We start from the raw sequence: 14,985 nt of genomic DNA, 5'->3' as shown, positions 1-14,985 counted from the left end.
ATTGCTTATGCTGTCTTCATTAGGGCTGGATAGATTATTTCAGTTTATTTGAACAGCCTTTGTTTGCCACACGAGACCCAACCACCTGATTCCAGGCATAAATGGATTTTAGAGATTTATTAATATATTTATCTCTTATCTCTGCATGTATTCTGTGCCTTTGTACCAGGAATGGAGACTGTGCTCCGAGAAGCATCGTCTTCTCTAACACAATAGTGCAGGAGTTTGAATAGTCAAGGCTTAGGATGTCATCTGGGTATTTTTTATGCAAATGATATAGAGTTACCATTTCATTATTTCCCCTCTTGGCCTGCCTAAGTTGACATTAGACTATTTTGGACTTTTCTTTTTACTTTTAGTTCAATGATCAGTTGATCAGCCCCAAGCACTTTGTTCATCTGGCTGGCAAGTCCACTCTGAAGGACTGGAAGAGAGCTATTCGTCTGGGTGGGATCATGCTCAGGTAAGCTCTAATGTTAAGCACATACCTTTCAACAAACTTTGGGGCACGTAATCATGCTAGAATCTGGGTTTTTCTCTTTAGGTTGACATTTTTATTCTTTCTGAGAAATTGGCTTGAGCAATCCATGCATTATTTGACTTTAATCAACTTATTCTTTTTTTTTTTTTTTTTTTTTGAGACGGAGTCTCGCTGTGTCTCCCAGGCTGGAGTGCAGTGGCGTGATCTCGGCTCACTGCAAGCTCCGCCTCCCGGGTTCATGCCATTCTCCTGCCTCAGCCTCCCAAGTAGCTGAGACTACAGGCGCCCGCCACCACGCCTGGCTAGTTTTTTGTATTTTTAGTAGAGACGGGGTTTCACCATGTTAGCCAGGATAGTCTCGATGTCCTGACCTCGTGATCCACCCGCCTCGGCCTCCCAAAGTGCTGGGATTACAGGCTTGAGCCACCGCGCCCGGCCAATCAACTTATTCTTAAAAATCCTGGGAGACAAGAAAGATTTTTTGTTTGTTTGTTTGTTTTTGAGACAGAGTCTTGCTCTGTCACCCAGGCTGGAGTGCAGTGGCGTGACCTTGGCTCACTGCAACCTCCGCCTCCTGGGTTCAAGCAATTGTAGTTTTTAGTAGAGACAGGATTTCACCATCTTGGCCAGGCTGGTCTTGAACTCCTGACCTCATAATCCACCCACCTCAGCCCCCCAAAGTGCTGGGATTACAGGCATGAGCCACTGTGCCCAGCCATTTAATTCTTTTTTTTTTTTTTTTTTTTTTTTGAGACAGAGTCTCGCTCTGTCGCCCAGGCTGGAGTGCAGTGGCCGGATTCAGCTCACTGCAAGCTCCGTCTCCCGGGTTTACGCCATTCTCCTGCCTCAGCCTCCCGAGTAGCTGGGACTACAGGCGTGTGCCACCATGCCCAGCTAATTTTTGTATTTTTTTTAGTAGAGACGGGGTTTCATCATGTTAGGCTGGTCTTGATCTCCTGACCTCGTGATCCACCCACCTTGGCCTCCCAAAGTGCTGAGATTACAGGCGTCAGCTACCTCGCCCGGCCTAAGATTTTAGTTGTTGTTGTTGTTTGTTTTTTTGGTGAGACGGAGACTTACTCTTGTTGCCCAGGCTGGAGTGCAATGGCACGATCTCGGCTCACCACATCCTCCGCCTCCCAGGTTCAAGCGATTCTCCTGCCTCAGCCTCCCGAGTAGGTGGGATTACAGGCATGTGTCACCATGCCTGGCTAATTTTGTACTTTTAGTAGAGATGGGGTTTCACCATATTGTCCAGGCTGATCTCGAACTCCTGACCTCAGGTGATCCACCCACCTTGGCCTCCCAAAGTGCTGCGATTATAGGCGTGAGCTACTGCACCCAGCCCAAAGATTTTTTAAAAAGGGCAATTGAAAAAACAAAAAAAGGTCATGTTCTGTCACTAAGGCTGGAGTGCATTGGCATGATCAGCCTCAAACTCCTCAGCTCTAGCAGTCCTACAGAGTAGCTTGGACTACAGATGTGAGCCACTGTGGCCAGCTGAAAATGCTAAATATTTTCTTCATATAGGTTTTTTTTTTTTTTTTGGAGTCTCGCTCTGTCACCCAGGCTGGAGGTCCAGTAGCGTGATCTCGGCTCACTGCAAGCTCTGTCTCCTGGGTTCATGCCATTCTCCTGCCCCAGCCTCCCGAGTAGCTGGGACTACAGGTGCCCGCCACCACGCCTGGTTAATTTTTTGTATTTTTAAAAAGTAGAGACGGGGTTTCACCATGTTAGCCAGGATGGTCTCGATCTCCTGACTTCGTGATCCAACCGTCTTGACCCCCCAAAGTGCTGGGATTACAGGTGTGAGCCACCGCGCCCGGCCTTTTTTTTTCTTTTTTGAGTCGGGATCTCACTCTGTCGCCCAGGCTGCAGTGGCACAGTCTTGGCTCACTGCAACCTCCGCCTCCCAGGTTCAAGTGATTCTCCTGCCTCAGCTTCCCATGTAGCTAAAATTACAGGAGCACACCACCTTGCCTGGCTAATTTTTGTATTTTTGGTAGAGACGGGGTTTTACCATATTGGTCAGGCTGGTCTTGAATTCTTGACCTCATGATCTGCCCGACTCAGCCTCCCAAAGTGTGGGGATTACAGGTGTGAGCCACTGTGTCCGGCTTTTGGTTTTTTTTTTCTTTTTTTTTTTTTTTGAGATGGAGTCTTGCTCTGTCACCCAGGCTGGAGTGCAGTGGCCAGATCTTGGCTCACTGCAAGCTCCGCCTCCCGGGTTCACGCCATTCTCCTGCCTCAGCCTCCTGAGTAGCTGGGACTACAGGCGCCCGCCACCTCGCCTGGCTAGTTTTTTGTATTTTTTAGTAGAGACGGGGTTTCACCGTGTTAGCCAGGATGGTCTCGATCTCCTGACCTCATGATCTGCCCGTCTCGGCCTCCCAAAGTGCTGGGATTACAGGCTTGAGCCACCGCGCCCGGCCTGGTTTTTTTTTGGGGGGAATTTTTTTTTTTTTTTTTTTTTTTTTTTTTGAGACAGTTTTGCTGTGTGGCCCAGGCTGGAGTGTAGTGGCATGATCTCGGCTCACTGCAATCTCCACCTCCTGGGTTCAAGTGATTCTCATGCCTCAGCCTCCTGAGTAGCTGGGATTATAGGTGCGCACCACCACACCCAGTTAATTTTTTTGTATTTTTAGTAGAGACGGGGTTTCACCATGTTGGCCAGGCTGGTCTCGAACTCCTGATCTCAAATGCTCTGCTCACCTCAACTCCCAAAGTGCTGGGATTACCGGTGTGAGCCACCATGCCCCGCTTTTGTTGCCCAGGCTGGAATGCAGTGGTGTGATCTCAGCTCACCACAAACTCTACCTCCTGGGTTCAAGCGATTCTCCTGCCTCAACCTCCCAAATAGCTCGGATTATAGGCATGTGTCACCATGCCCAGTTTATTTTGTATTTTTAGTCGAGATGGGGTTTCTCCATGTTGGTCAGGCTGGTTTTGAACTCCCAACCTCAGGTGATCCACCCACCTTGGCCTCCCAAAGTGCTGGGATTACAGGTGTGAGCCACTGTGCCCAGCCCACATCGTTTTTGTTAGTCAGAGACACACAAACATTATTTGTGTTCTTTTTGTTTTTATTTAAAAAAATTTGGCCAGGCGCGGTGGCTTAAGCCTGTAATCCCAGCACTTTGGGAGACCGAGACGGGCGGATCACGAGGTCAGGAGATCGAGACCATCCTGGCTAACACGGTGAAACCCCGTCTCTACTAAAAAATACAAAAAACTAGCCAGGCAAGGTGGCCGGCACCTGTAGTCCCAGCTACTCCGGAGGCTGAGGCAGGAGAATGGCGTAAACCCGGGAGGCGGAGCTTGCAGTGAGCTGAGATCCGGCCACTGCACTCCAGCCTGGGCGACAGAGCGAGACTCCATCTAAAAAAAAAAAAAATTTTTTTTAAATTATTTTACTCCTGTACTTCCAACGAAACATCGTTTTTTAAAAAAAATTTCAGGCCGGGCGCGGTGGCTCAAGCCTGTAATCCCAGCACTTTGGGAGGCTGAGACGGGCGGATCACGAGGTCAGGAGATCGAGACCATCCTGGCTAACATGGTGAAACCCCGTCTCTACTAAAAATACAAAAAAATTAGCCGGGCGAGGTGGCAGGCGCCTGTAGTCCCAGCTACTCGGGAGGCTGAGGCAGGAGAATGGCGTGAACCCGGGGAGGCGGAGCTTGCAGTGAGCCGAGATCGCGCCACTGCACTCCAGCCTGGGGCACAGAGCAAGACTCCGTCTCAAAAAAAAAAAAAAAAAAAAAAAAAAATTTCAGATGATTTGTAAGCAGAAATTAGTAATCCAATGAAATTGGGAAGGAATACCTTTATTTTTATTTTTATTTTTATTGTTTGTTTATTTATTTATTTATTTATTTTTGAGACAGGGTCTAACTGTCACCCAGGCTGGAATGCAGTGGCGTAGTCTCGGCTTACTGCAACCTCAGCTTCCCAGGCTCAAGCGACTCTTCAGCCTCAGCCTACCAATTAGCTGGGACTACAGGCATGAGCCACCATGCCTGGCTGATTTTTGTTTTTTTTTTTTTGAGACAGAGTCTCACTGTGTCACCCAGGCTGGAGTGCAGTGGCGTGATCTCGGCTCACTGCAGGCTCCGCCTCCTGGGTTTCATGCCATTCTCCTGCCTCAGCCTCCCGAGTAGCTGGGACTACAGGCGCTCGCCACCACGCCCGGCAAATTTTTTTTTTTGTATTTTTAGTAGAGGAGGAGTTTCACCGTGTTAGCCAGGATGGTCTTGATCTCCTGACCTCGTGACCCACCCACCTCGGTCTCTCAAAGTGCTGAGATTACAGTCGTAAGCTACTGCGCGTGACCGATTTTTGTATTTTTTATAGAAATGAGGTTTTACCATGTTGCCCATGCTGGTCTCAAACTCCTGAGTTCAAGTGATCCTCCTGCCTTGGCCTCCCAAAGTGGTGGGATTACAGGCATGAGCCACTGTGCCTGGCTAAGGAATACCTTTAAGTTTGAGTTTTGTTGTTCTTGGTGGGTTTTATTTACCCAGAAAGACAAGCACATGCCAATTCTTCCCAAATGTAAAAAAGAAAATATTAAAAAATATTTAGTAAAAGCCAAGTGACATTATAACATAGAATTTACTATAATTAAAATACCCCATGGTTTTGCTTGTGGTCTATAATAACGTTTTGTGGATCCAATTATAAGGACATTTTCCAGAGTGGGTTTAGTATAGTCAACTTTTTTCTGTATGCCTAAGAGAGTTTTTTAAAAGACTGAAACTTTGTGTCTGTGAAACTGGCACCAGATCTTGCTGGAGTACTCATAATGAATAAACTACGGACGGAGAAGGAATACTGGTAAATGTGGGCAGGACCAGTGAAAATTTAAAGCCCAAATTAGAATTTTTGCAACCTAATGACTTCTAACACTATTAGGTTTCCCTAATCTACACAGTAGACTCAGCAATGTTGTCCCTATTTTTCCCTGAGGCCTAGTTCCCACTATATGAGGTATAGACTGAACTGGTACTTCTTGTCTCCCTTTGCACAGGAAAATGATGGACTCCGGACAGATTGATTTTTACCAACATGACAAAGTTTGCTCCAATACCTGCAGAAGCACCAAATTTGACCTTCTGATCAGCAGTGCAAGAGCTCCAGTGCCAGGACAGCAGACAAGTGTGGTGCAGACACCCACTTCGGCTGATGGTAGGGGGTAGGAAACCACCTGAAAACCCACTGTGTTTTTCAGCAGAACTTTCCTCCTTATTTCTCCCTTGTGTGTGTGTGTGTGTATATATATATATATATATTTTTTTTTTTTTTCTTTTTGAGACGGAGTTTTGCTTTTGTTGCCCAGACTGGAGTGCAATGGTGCGATCTCAGCTCACCGCAACCTCTGCCTCCTGGGTTGAAGTGATTCTCCTGCCTCAGCCTCTCGAGTAGCTGGGATTACAGGCATGCACCACCACGCCCGGCTAATTTTGTATTTTTAGTACAAACAGGGTTTCTCCATGTTTGTTATGTGGTCTTGAACTCCCAACCTCAGGTGATCCACCTGCCTCAGCCTCCCAAAGTGCTGGGAATACAGGCATGAGCCACCACACCCGGCCTCTTGTATAATCTTAATTTCAATTCTCATGAGCATTGATGTGCCTTGTGAAGTATGCTAATCTTGGATGGGATTCCATGCTTTGGAAACATGCTTTGTTTTCTTCCAAATGATTCCTATTGGCCAGACCTCCTTCTTTGTTTTTTCCTTACAATGCATTATAAGCATTGGAAAGGTGGTTCAATAGTTATAATTATATAAGAGTTTCACTTTGGTGTCACTTTGCATATTAAGGTTCAATTAGGCTGTTTTGAAAAATGGAGAATGGCGTGAACCCAGGAGGTGGAGCTTGCAGTGAGCCGAGATCACACCACTGCACTCCGGCCTGGGCAACAGAGCGAGACTCCGTCTCAAAAAAAAAAAAAAATTAGCTGGGCATGATGGCACATGCCTGTAATCCCAGCTACTCAGGAGACTGAGGCAGGAGAATCACTTGAACCTGAGAGGCAGAGGTTACCGTGAGCTGAGATCATGCCTCTGCACTCCAGCCTGGGTGACAAAGCAACACTCCGTCTCAAAAAAAAAAAAAAAAGACTTTTGGTCAGTTCTAATATACTGTGTGTAACCAGTGGGTGAGTAGAAGCCAAATCTCTTGAAACCTAAATCCCTTTCAGGAAAGTATAAAATATCTGGCAGTTTGAATATTTGAACACTTGACTTTTCACTTGAAAAGTGAAAAATACTGTGAAATGTTATTTACAGTTGGCCGTTGAACAATGGGTTTGATTGGCAGGGGTCCACTTTTATGCAGCTTTTTTTTTTTTTTTTTTCCAACCAAACATGGATTGAAAATACAGTATTTGCAGAATGCAAAACCCGGGTCTATGAAGTGTTGACTTTTACTTTTTGTATATGTGGATTCCACGGGGCTGACTTTAGGACTTGAACATGTGCAGATTTGGTTATATATGCAGGTGGTCCACGAATTAATCCCTCATGTATACTGAGGGACAACTGTACTTCCTTTTTATTTGGCTATAAGTCCTTTACTTGATTATCTTTTGCTTGATTATTGATATCCTCCAGTGTGTAGAGTCCATACTTACCTATATTGCTTTTTGGATCAGTTTGTTTTTTCTCAATTCTCTTTGTTTAAAAGCTTTCTTTTTTTTTTTTTTTTTTTGAGATGGTCTCGCTCTGTTGCCCAGGCTGGAGTGCAGTGGGACAATCTCGGCTCAATGCAAGCTCCGCCTCCCAGGTTCACGCCATTCTCCTGCCTCAGCCTCCTGAGTAGCTGGGACTACAGGCGCCTGCCACCACGCCCGGCTAATTTTTTGTTATTTTTAGTAGAGATGGGGTTTCACCGCGTTAGCCAGGGTGGTCTCGTTCTCCTGACCTCATGATCCATCTGCCTCGGCTTCCCAAAGTGCTGGGATTACAGGCATGAGCCACCGCACCTGGCCAAAAGCTTTCTTTTTTTTTTGAGACAGGGTTTTACTCTGTCACCCAGGCTGGAGTACAGTGGCACAGTCATGGTTTACTGCTGCCTTAAGCCCCTGGGCCCAGGTGATCCTCCCACCTCAGCCTAGTGAGTAACTGTAACTACAGATGTGCACCACCACACCCAGCTAATTTCTGTAGAAACTGGGTTTCGCCATGTTGCCCAGGCTGGTCTCAAACTCCTGGGCTCAAGCGATCTGCCCACCTTAGCCTCCCAAAGTGGTAGGATTACAGGCATGAGCTACCATGCCCAGTCAAAATCTTACTATACAAGTCATAGCAAAGGGTATTTTTTCCCCCTTGTGAATCTGCTATACATGAATCTCTTATGTGATTTTTATGGTCTCCATTTCTTTTACTTTGTCTTTATAGGCTAATAAATAAGTTAGATGCTTAGTATCAAACTTGCTTGTAGTAGAGCTCTTGGCAAAGCACTATACCTTTCTCTTAAATTATTTCAAGCTTTCTTCACCCTCAATAAGTCTGGGTCAGGCAGCCTAGTAGTAATGCCTATCTTCAATCTCTTTCAAAAACATATCCACCCAGGAAACACATTGCTCTTTTGTGATTTTGTAAGTTATCTTTCACTTTCTATTCAAAGTAAGAAAGCATTTTCCTTTGCAAGGCAGGTTTTCTTTAGAAAATCCAGTATTCATCCTGGCTTACCTAAGAGTCTAGAACAAGGTCTTTGTAGCTGTTGACTATGAGATATAGGATGGCTATAATTTTTTCATTACATTCACCATTCTCACCTCTACTGGACTGCTTTTAGGTAGCATCACGCAGATTGCCATCTCAGAAGAGAGCATGGAAGAGGCAGGGCTGGAATGGAACTCAGCTCTCACCGCTGCTGTCACCATGGCCACGGAGGAGGGTGTAAAGAAAGACTCAGAGGAAATTTCAGGTATTCTTCTATAGGGCTCAGATATCTTGCAGGGTCTTGTGACCCTTATCACCATTATCATTATGGACACGGAAAACCTCTTAATTACTTTCGCTGGGTTTTCTCATGCATATAAATACTAACTATAGCTACAAACATCCTACTTTAATCCATGCAATAACCCTGCAGAGTCACATTTTACACACAAGGAAATCAGAATTCAGAAAGGTTCAGCAACTTGCCTAAGACCAGTCACAAACAAGTGTCAGAGCTGAATTTAGCTGTTTGACTATGTAGTCTATGCTTTTCATCCGATCAAACTGCCTCCAACCTTGGCACATTTCTTAGATAACCTAAGTTTTGAGATGTTAGCTGGAAAAAATAGATGCCAAGTGTTATAGAGCATGGTGATTAATGATTGTTCACTTAGAAGGGACCAGGAGAGGCTTCACATCACCCTCCATTTATTAATTCATTTTTAGTTGGCACTGTTGTTAGGTGCTAGGTGCATAGATGAAAAGACAGGCCGGGCACGGTGGCTCACGCCTGTAGTCCTAGCACTTTGGGAGGCCAAGGTGGGTGGATCACCCGAGGTCGGGAGTTCAAGACCAGCCTGACCAACATGGAGAAACCCCGTCTCTACTAAAAATACAAAATTAGCCGGTTGTGGTGGCACATGCCTGTAATCACAGCTACTTGGGAGGCTGAGGCAGGAGAATCGCTTGAACCTGGGAGGCGGAGGTTGCAGTGAGTTGATATCGCGCCATTGCACTCCAGCCTGGGCAACAAGAACGAAACTCCATCTTAGAAAAAAAAAAAAGAAAAAGAAAAAGAAAAAAAGAAAAGATGTAGCCACCACCCTCAGAGAGCTTATAGCCCCGTCTATCCAAATGTTTTGTTTTGTTTTCTTAAGTATAGGACTAGGGAGAGTATATCTTGATTAATATTTAATTTAATATCTTTACTATTTAACTTTTATGATATTAAATATCTAATATCTCATTTTTAAATTAAATTTAAATATTTAATATTAAATATGTTTATTTAATGTTTAATATCTTTATTGGAAGAAAATGACTATTCTTTGTAGTGAGAACTATGACAAATTCAGAGAATGACAAATTGAGGCAATTATCCCAAGCACCTATGCTGCTGAAGGGGCCAAATAATTGGGTGCCCACTCAGGAAGCATCTGGTATTCCAAAGCGTATTCCTTTTTTTCAGGAATGGCCCAATAAGAAATTCTTTTGAGTTAAAATAATTTTGAATTTCACATTGTAGAGATTTGCCTAAGTATCTGTGTAGTGTCTCTTTTTTACCCTCTGTCTTATCCTTCTTGTGCCAGAGGACACTTTGATGTTCTGGAAAGGAATAGCTGATGTAGGGCTGATGGAAGAAGTTGTCTGCAATATACAGAAGGAAATAGAGGAGCTACTCCGGGGAGTTCAGCAGCGGCTCATCCAGGCTCCCTTCCAGGTCACAGGTAAGTGCACTAATCTTAACAGTAGCAGTCATTTATTGAATACTCACCTCTGTAGGCAGGTCCTGTAAGCCTTGCAAAAACCCTGATGTATAGGTATTACTATCTTAATTTTACAGATAAGGAAACTAAGGCTCATATAAATTAAGTCACTTGTCTAAGGTTCATAACTAGGTTTTGAACTCAGATCTGGCCATGCTTTTCCACAGGTAATTTTTGTCTTTATAAATGGTGCCAGTAGTCTGGGCAACATCATGAAATGCTTTGTCTCCACAAAAAAACTTTTTTTTTTAAGATGGAGTTTCACTCTTATTGCCCAGGCTGGAGTACAGTGGTGCAATCTCAGCTCACTGCAACCTCTGCCTCCTGGGTTTTAAGCAATTCTGTTTGCCTCAGCCTCCTGAGTAGCTGGGATTACAGGCGCCCACCACCATGCCCGGCTAATTTTTGTATTTTTGGTAGAGACAGGGTTTTGCCATGTTGGCCAGGCTGGTCTTGAACTCCTGACCTCAGGTGATCCCCCTGCCTCGGCCTCCTAAAGTGCTGGGATTACAGGCATGAGCCACTGCTCCTGGCCTACAAAAAGCTTTTTAAAAATTAGTCAGGTATGGTTGGTAGTGGGTGCCTGTAGTCCCAGCTACTTGGGAGGCTGAGGCTTAGAAGAATCACTTGAGCCCAGCAGTTCGATGCTGCAGTGAGCTATGATCATTCAACTGTACTCCAGCCTGGGTTACAGAGCAAGACCCTGTCTCAAAAAAAAAAAAAACAGGCCGGGTGCAGTAGCTCATGCCTGTAATCCCCATATATTAGGAGGTTGAGAGTGGCGGATTACTGAGGTCAGGAGTTCGAGACCAACTGGCCAACATGGTGAAAACCTGTCTCTACTAAAAATACAAAAAAAAAAAAGTATATTAGCTGGGTGTGGTGCATGTCTGTAATCCCAGCTACTGGAGAGGTTGAGGCACGAGAATCACTGAATCCAGGAGGTGGAGGTTTGCAGTGAGCTGAGATCACACCACTGCACTCCACTCTGGGTGACAGAGCAAGACTCCATATCAAAAAAAAAAAAAAAAGAAACTGACAGAAAGCATTCTGTCTCAATATATGTATTTTCTTTTCTCTCTCTTTTTTTTTTTTTTCCATGACATGGAGTTTCACTCAGTCACCCAGGCTGGCGTGCAGTGGCACGATTTCAGCTAACTGCAACCTCCACCTCCTGGGTTCAAGCAGTTCTTCTGCCTTAGACTCCTGAGTAGCTGGGACTACAGGCTCGTGCAACCACGGCCAGCTAATTTTTTGTAATTCTAGTAGAGATGGGGTTTCACCATGTTGGCCAGGCTGGTCTCAAACTCCTAACCTTGGGTGATTCGCCCACCTCAGCCTCCCAAAGTGCTGGGATTACAGGCATGAGCCACCGCGCCCAGCCGAGATATGTATTTTCAGACTCTCTCTGTATATACTCATTATGTGTGTACGTCCACTATGTGTATATATAGAGAGTCTGAAAATTGGAGAAATCCACTTGCTTTTAGATTATTCTCATATCCTATTAACTTAAGGCTTTCTGAACCTACTGTGTTCACTTATAGCTGTTTCTGAATACTTTCAGGGTGCTGCTGTGCAGAATGTAAAAGGATGTTCTAATCTGATAGAAATGGGGTTATGGGCCAGGCGCTGTGGCTCATGCCTGTAATCCCAGAACTTTGGGAGGCTGAAGCGGGCGGATCACCTGAGGTCGGCAAGTCAAGACCAGCCTGGCCAGCATGGTGAAACCCTGTGTCTACAAAAATACAAAAATTAGCCAGGCGTGATGGCAGGTGCCTGTAATCCCAGCTACTTAGGAGGCTGAGGTGGGAGAATTGCTTGAACCCGGCAGGCGAAGGTTGCAGTGAGCGGAGATCACACCATCGCACTCCAGCCTGGGTGACAGAGCGAGAGTCCATCACAAAAAAAAAAAAGAAAGAAAGAAAGAAATGGGATTATGGTGAGACCTCGTATGTTCAGTGAATCCTTATTTGTTTATTTATTTATTTATTTATTTGAGACGGAGTCTCACTCTGTTGCCTAGGCTGGAGTGCAGTGGTGTGATCTTGGCTCACTGCAACCTCTACCTCCCAAGTTCAAGTGATTCTCCTGTCTCAGTCTTCTGAATAGCTGAGATTATAGGTACACACCACCATGCCTGGCTAGGTTTTTTGTATTTTTAGTAGAGATGGGGTTTCACCATGTTGGCCAGGCTGGTCTCGAACTCCTGACCTCAGGTGATCTACCTATCTCAGCCTCCCAAAGTGTTGAGATTACAGGTGTGAGCCACTGCACCCAGCGAATTCTTATTTTTGTTAGTCATTTGTTGTTACTTCTTTATAACTCATACCTTACATACCATACACTTAAGCAAACTTGACAACAGAATCTTTTTTTTTTTTTCCTTTGAGATGGAGTCTGGCTCTGTCGCCCAGGCTGGAGTGCTATCTCAGCTCACTGCAACCTCTGCTTCCTGGGTTCAAGCAATTCTCCTGTCCCAGCCTCCCGAGTAGCTTGGATTACAGGTGCCTGCCACCACACCTACCTAATTTTTGTATTTTTCAGTAGAGACAGGGTTTCACCATGTTGGCCAGGCTGGTCCTGAACTCCTGACCTCAGGTAATCCACCTGTCTTGGCCTCCAACAGTGCTGGGATTATAGGCGTCAGCCACCGTGCCTGGCCTCCAGATTTGTATTTTTAAGAGATTGTTCTGGTTGCTGTGTGGAGAGTAGACTCAGACTCTATGGGGAAAAAGTAGAAAGAAGACCAGTTGGGAAGCTCTTAAAGGAATTAGTCCAAGCAAGAGATAATGTATCATGGATTAGAGCGGGTAGCGGTAGACTTAGGAAGAAGTGATTAGATTGAGAATGTATTTTGAATGTCAAACTGTCAAGTCTTGCTGATGGATTGGATGCAGGGTGAAAAAGCAAGAGAGATACTGGGATGATTCACACATTTCTGGCCTGAGCTGTGAGTGGTGATGCCATTTACTGAGATGATGGCCACTGGGAAAGGAGCAGGTTTAGAGAGGAAATCAAAATTAGTTTTACCTCTTAAATTGAGATGACTATTGGACCATCAAATAGAGATGTCACTCATCTAGACAGAAGTATGAATGTGGAATACAGGAAAGAGGTCAGGGCTGGAGATGTACATGTGGGAGTGCTCAGCATGTGTATGTTATTTCAAACCATGGGACCAAGTGAGGTGACCGTGGAAGGAATGTAGGTAAAGTTGTCCAAGTTAAGGAAGCAATGAACACAAATACTGACCTTTTTTTTTTTTTTTTGGAGACAGGATCTTGCTATGTCATCCAGGCTAGAGTGCAGTGATGCAGTCACAACTCACTGCAGCCTTACCCATCTGGGCTCAATTGATCCTCCTGCCTCAGTCTCCCAATTAGCTGGGACTACAGGCACATACCACTGCAGCTGGCTAATTGTAGTTTTTGTAGAGACTGGATTTTTGCCATATAGCCCAGGCTGGTCTCAAACTCCTGTGCTCAAGCCATCCGCATGCCTCAGCCTCCCAAAGTGCCGGGATTATAGGCGTGAGCCACCGCACCTGGCTTACAGTTCTTTTCAGAAGTTTTATATAGAAGGGAACAGAGGGCCAAGCGTGGTGGCTCATGCCTGTAATCCCAGCACTTTGGGTGGCTGAGGTGGGCATATCACGAAGTCAGGAGATGAAGACCATCCTGGCTAACACGGTGAAACCCCGTCTCTACTAAAAATACAAAAGATTAGCCAGGCGTGGTGGCGGGTGCCTGTAGTCCCAGCTATTCGGGAGGCTGAGGCAGGAGAATGGCGTGAACCGAGGAGGCGGAGCGTTTTTTTGTTTGAAACGGAGTCTCGCTCTGTCACCCTGGCTGGAGTGCAGTGGTGTGATCTCGGCTCACTGAAAGCTCCATCTCCCGGGTTCACACCATTCTCCTGCCTCAGCCTCCAGAGTAGCTGAAACTACAGGTGCCCACTACCCTGCCCGGCTAATTTTTTGTATTTTTAGTAGCGGCAGGGTTTCACCGTGTTAGCCAGGATGGTCTCGATCTCCTGACCTCGTGATCCACCTGCCTCAGCCTCCCAAAGTGCTGGGATTACAGGCGTGAACCACTGTGCCTGGCCCGGTTTTTTTTTTTTGAGACACAAGTTTCACTGTTGTTTCCCAGGCTGGAGTGCAATGGTGCAATCTCGGCTCACTGCAACCTCTGCTTCCCAGGTTCAAGCAATTCTCCTGCCTCAGCCTCCCAAGTCGCTGGGACTATAGACATGCACCACCATGCCCGGCCATTTTATTGTATTTTTTGTATTTAGTGGTGACGGGGTTTCACCATATTGGTCAGGCTGGTGATTCATCCACCTCGGCCTCCCAAAGGGCTGGGATTACAGACATAAGCCACCACGCCCAGCACTTTGGGAGACTGAGGCAGGTGAATCAGTTGAGATCAGGAGTTCAGGATCAGCCTGGGCAACATGGTGAAACCCTGTCTCTAATAAAAATATAAAAATTAGCCGGGCTTGGTGGTGCGCACCTGTAATCCCAGCTACTTAGGAGGCTGAGACAGTCGAATCGCTTAAACCTGGGAAGCAGAGCTTGTAGTGAGCTGAGATTGTGCCACTGTACTCCAGCCTGGGTGACAGAGCAAGACTGCATCTCAAAAAAATAATAATAATAAAAATAATAATCTTGCATGCCAATCCTCATGTTTGACACTTAAAATATATTTCTAATCTTCATGTCTATTTTGCAGAGTATTATTAGTTCCATTCATTTTAGATGAGAAAAGAGTGAAATGACTTACCAAAGGTTGCACAGATAGAAAATAGCAAAATTGAGATGAAACTTAACTCTATCTAGTATAGGGACCATGTTTTCAAAACCTAAAGTCAGAACTATAAACAGATGCAAGATATTAAAAAAAAATTTTTTTTTGAGGTGAAGTCTAGCCCTGTCTCCCAGGCTGGAGTGCAGTGGCATGATCTTGGTTCACTGCAATGTCTGCCTCCTGGGTTCAAGCAATTCTCCTGCCTTGGCTGCCTCCCATGTAGCTAGGATTACAGGGACATGCCACCACACACAGCTAATTTTTGTA

General features: G+C 45.4%; 1 protein-coding gene across 9 annotated transcripts in view; it reads left to right on the top strand.

Moving 5' to 3' along the window:
• GMEB1 (glucocorticoid modulatory element binding protein 1) overlaps positions 1-14,985 on the top strand; it is a 49,898-nt gene that overhangs the window by 26,553 nt on the left and 8,360 nt on the right. For all 9 annotated transcript variants that reach the window (XM_074014685.1, XM_045376491.3, XM_074014678.1 and 6 more), the window contains exons 5-8: positions 360-463; positions 5,508-5,665; positions 8,281-8,412; positions 9,737-9,874. In XM_074014685.1, the coding sequence (XP_073870786.1) occupies positions 360-463; positions 5,508-5,665; positions 8,281-8,412; positions 9,737-9,874 (532 nt within the window). The remainder of the gene's footprint in view (positions 1-359; positions 464-5,507; positions 5,666-8,280; positions 8,413-9,736; positions 9,875-14,985) is intronic.

This window comes from Macaca fascicularis, chromosome 1 (genome assembly GCF_037993035.2).
Source record: "Macaca fascicularis isolate 582-1 chromosome 1, T2T-MFA8v1.1".
NCBI classification, from domain to species: Eukaryota; Metazoa; Chordata; class Mammalia; order Primates; family Cercopithecidae; genus Macaca; species Macaca fascicularis.
Note: the sequence above shows the minus strand (reverse complement) of the source record. Positions and strands in the feature narration are given on the sequence as shown.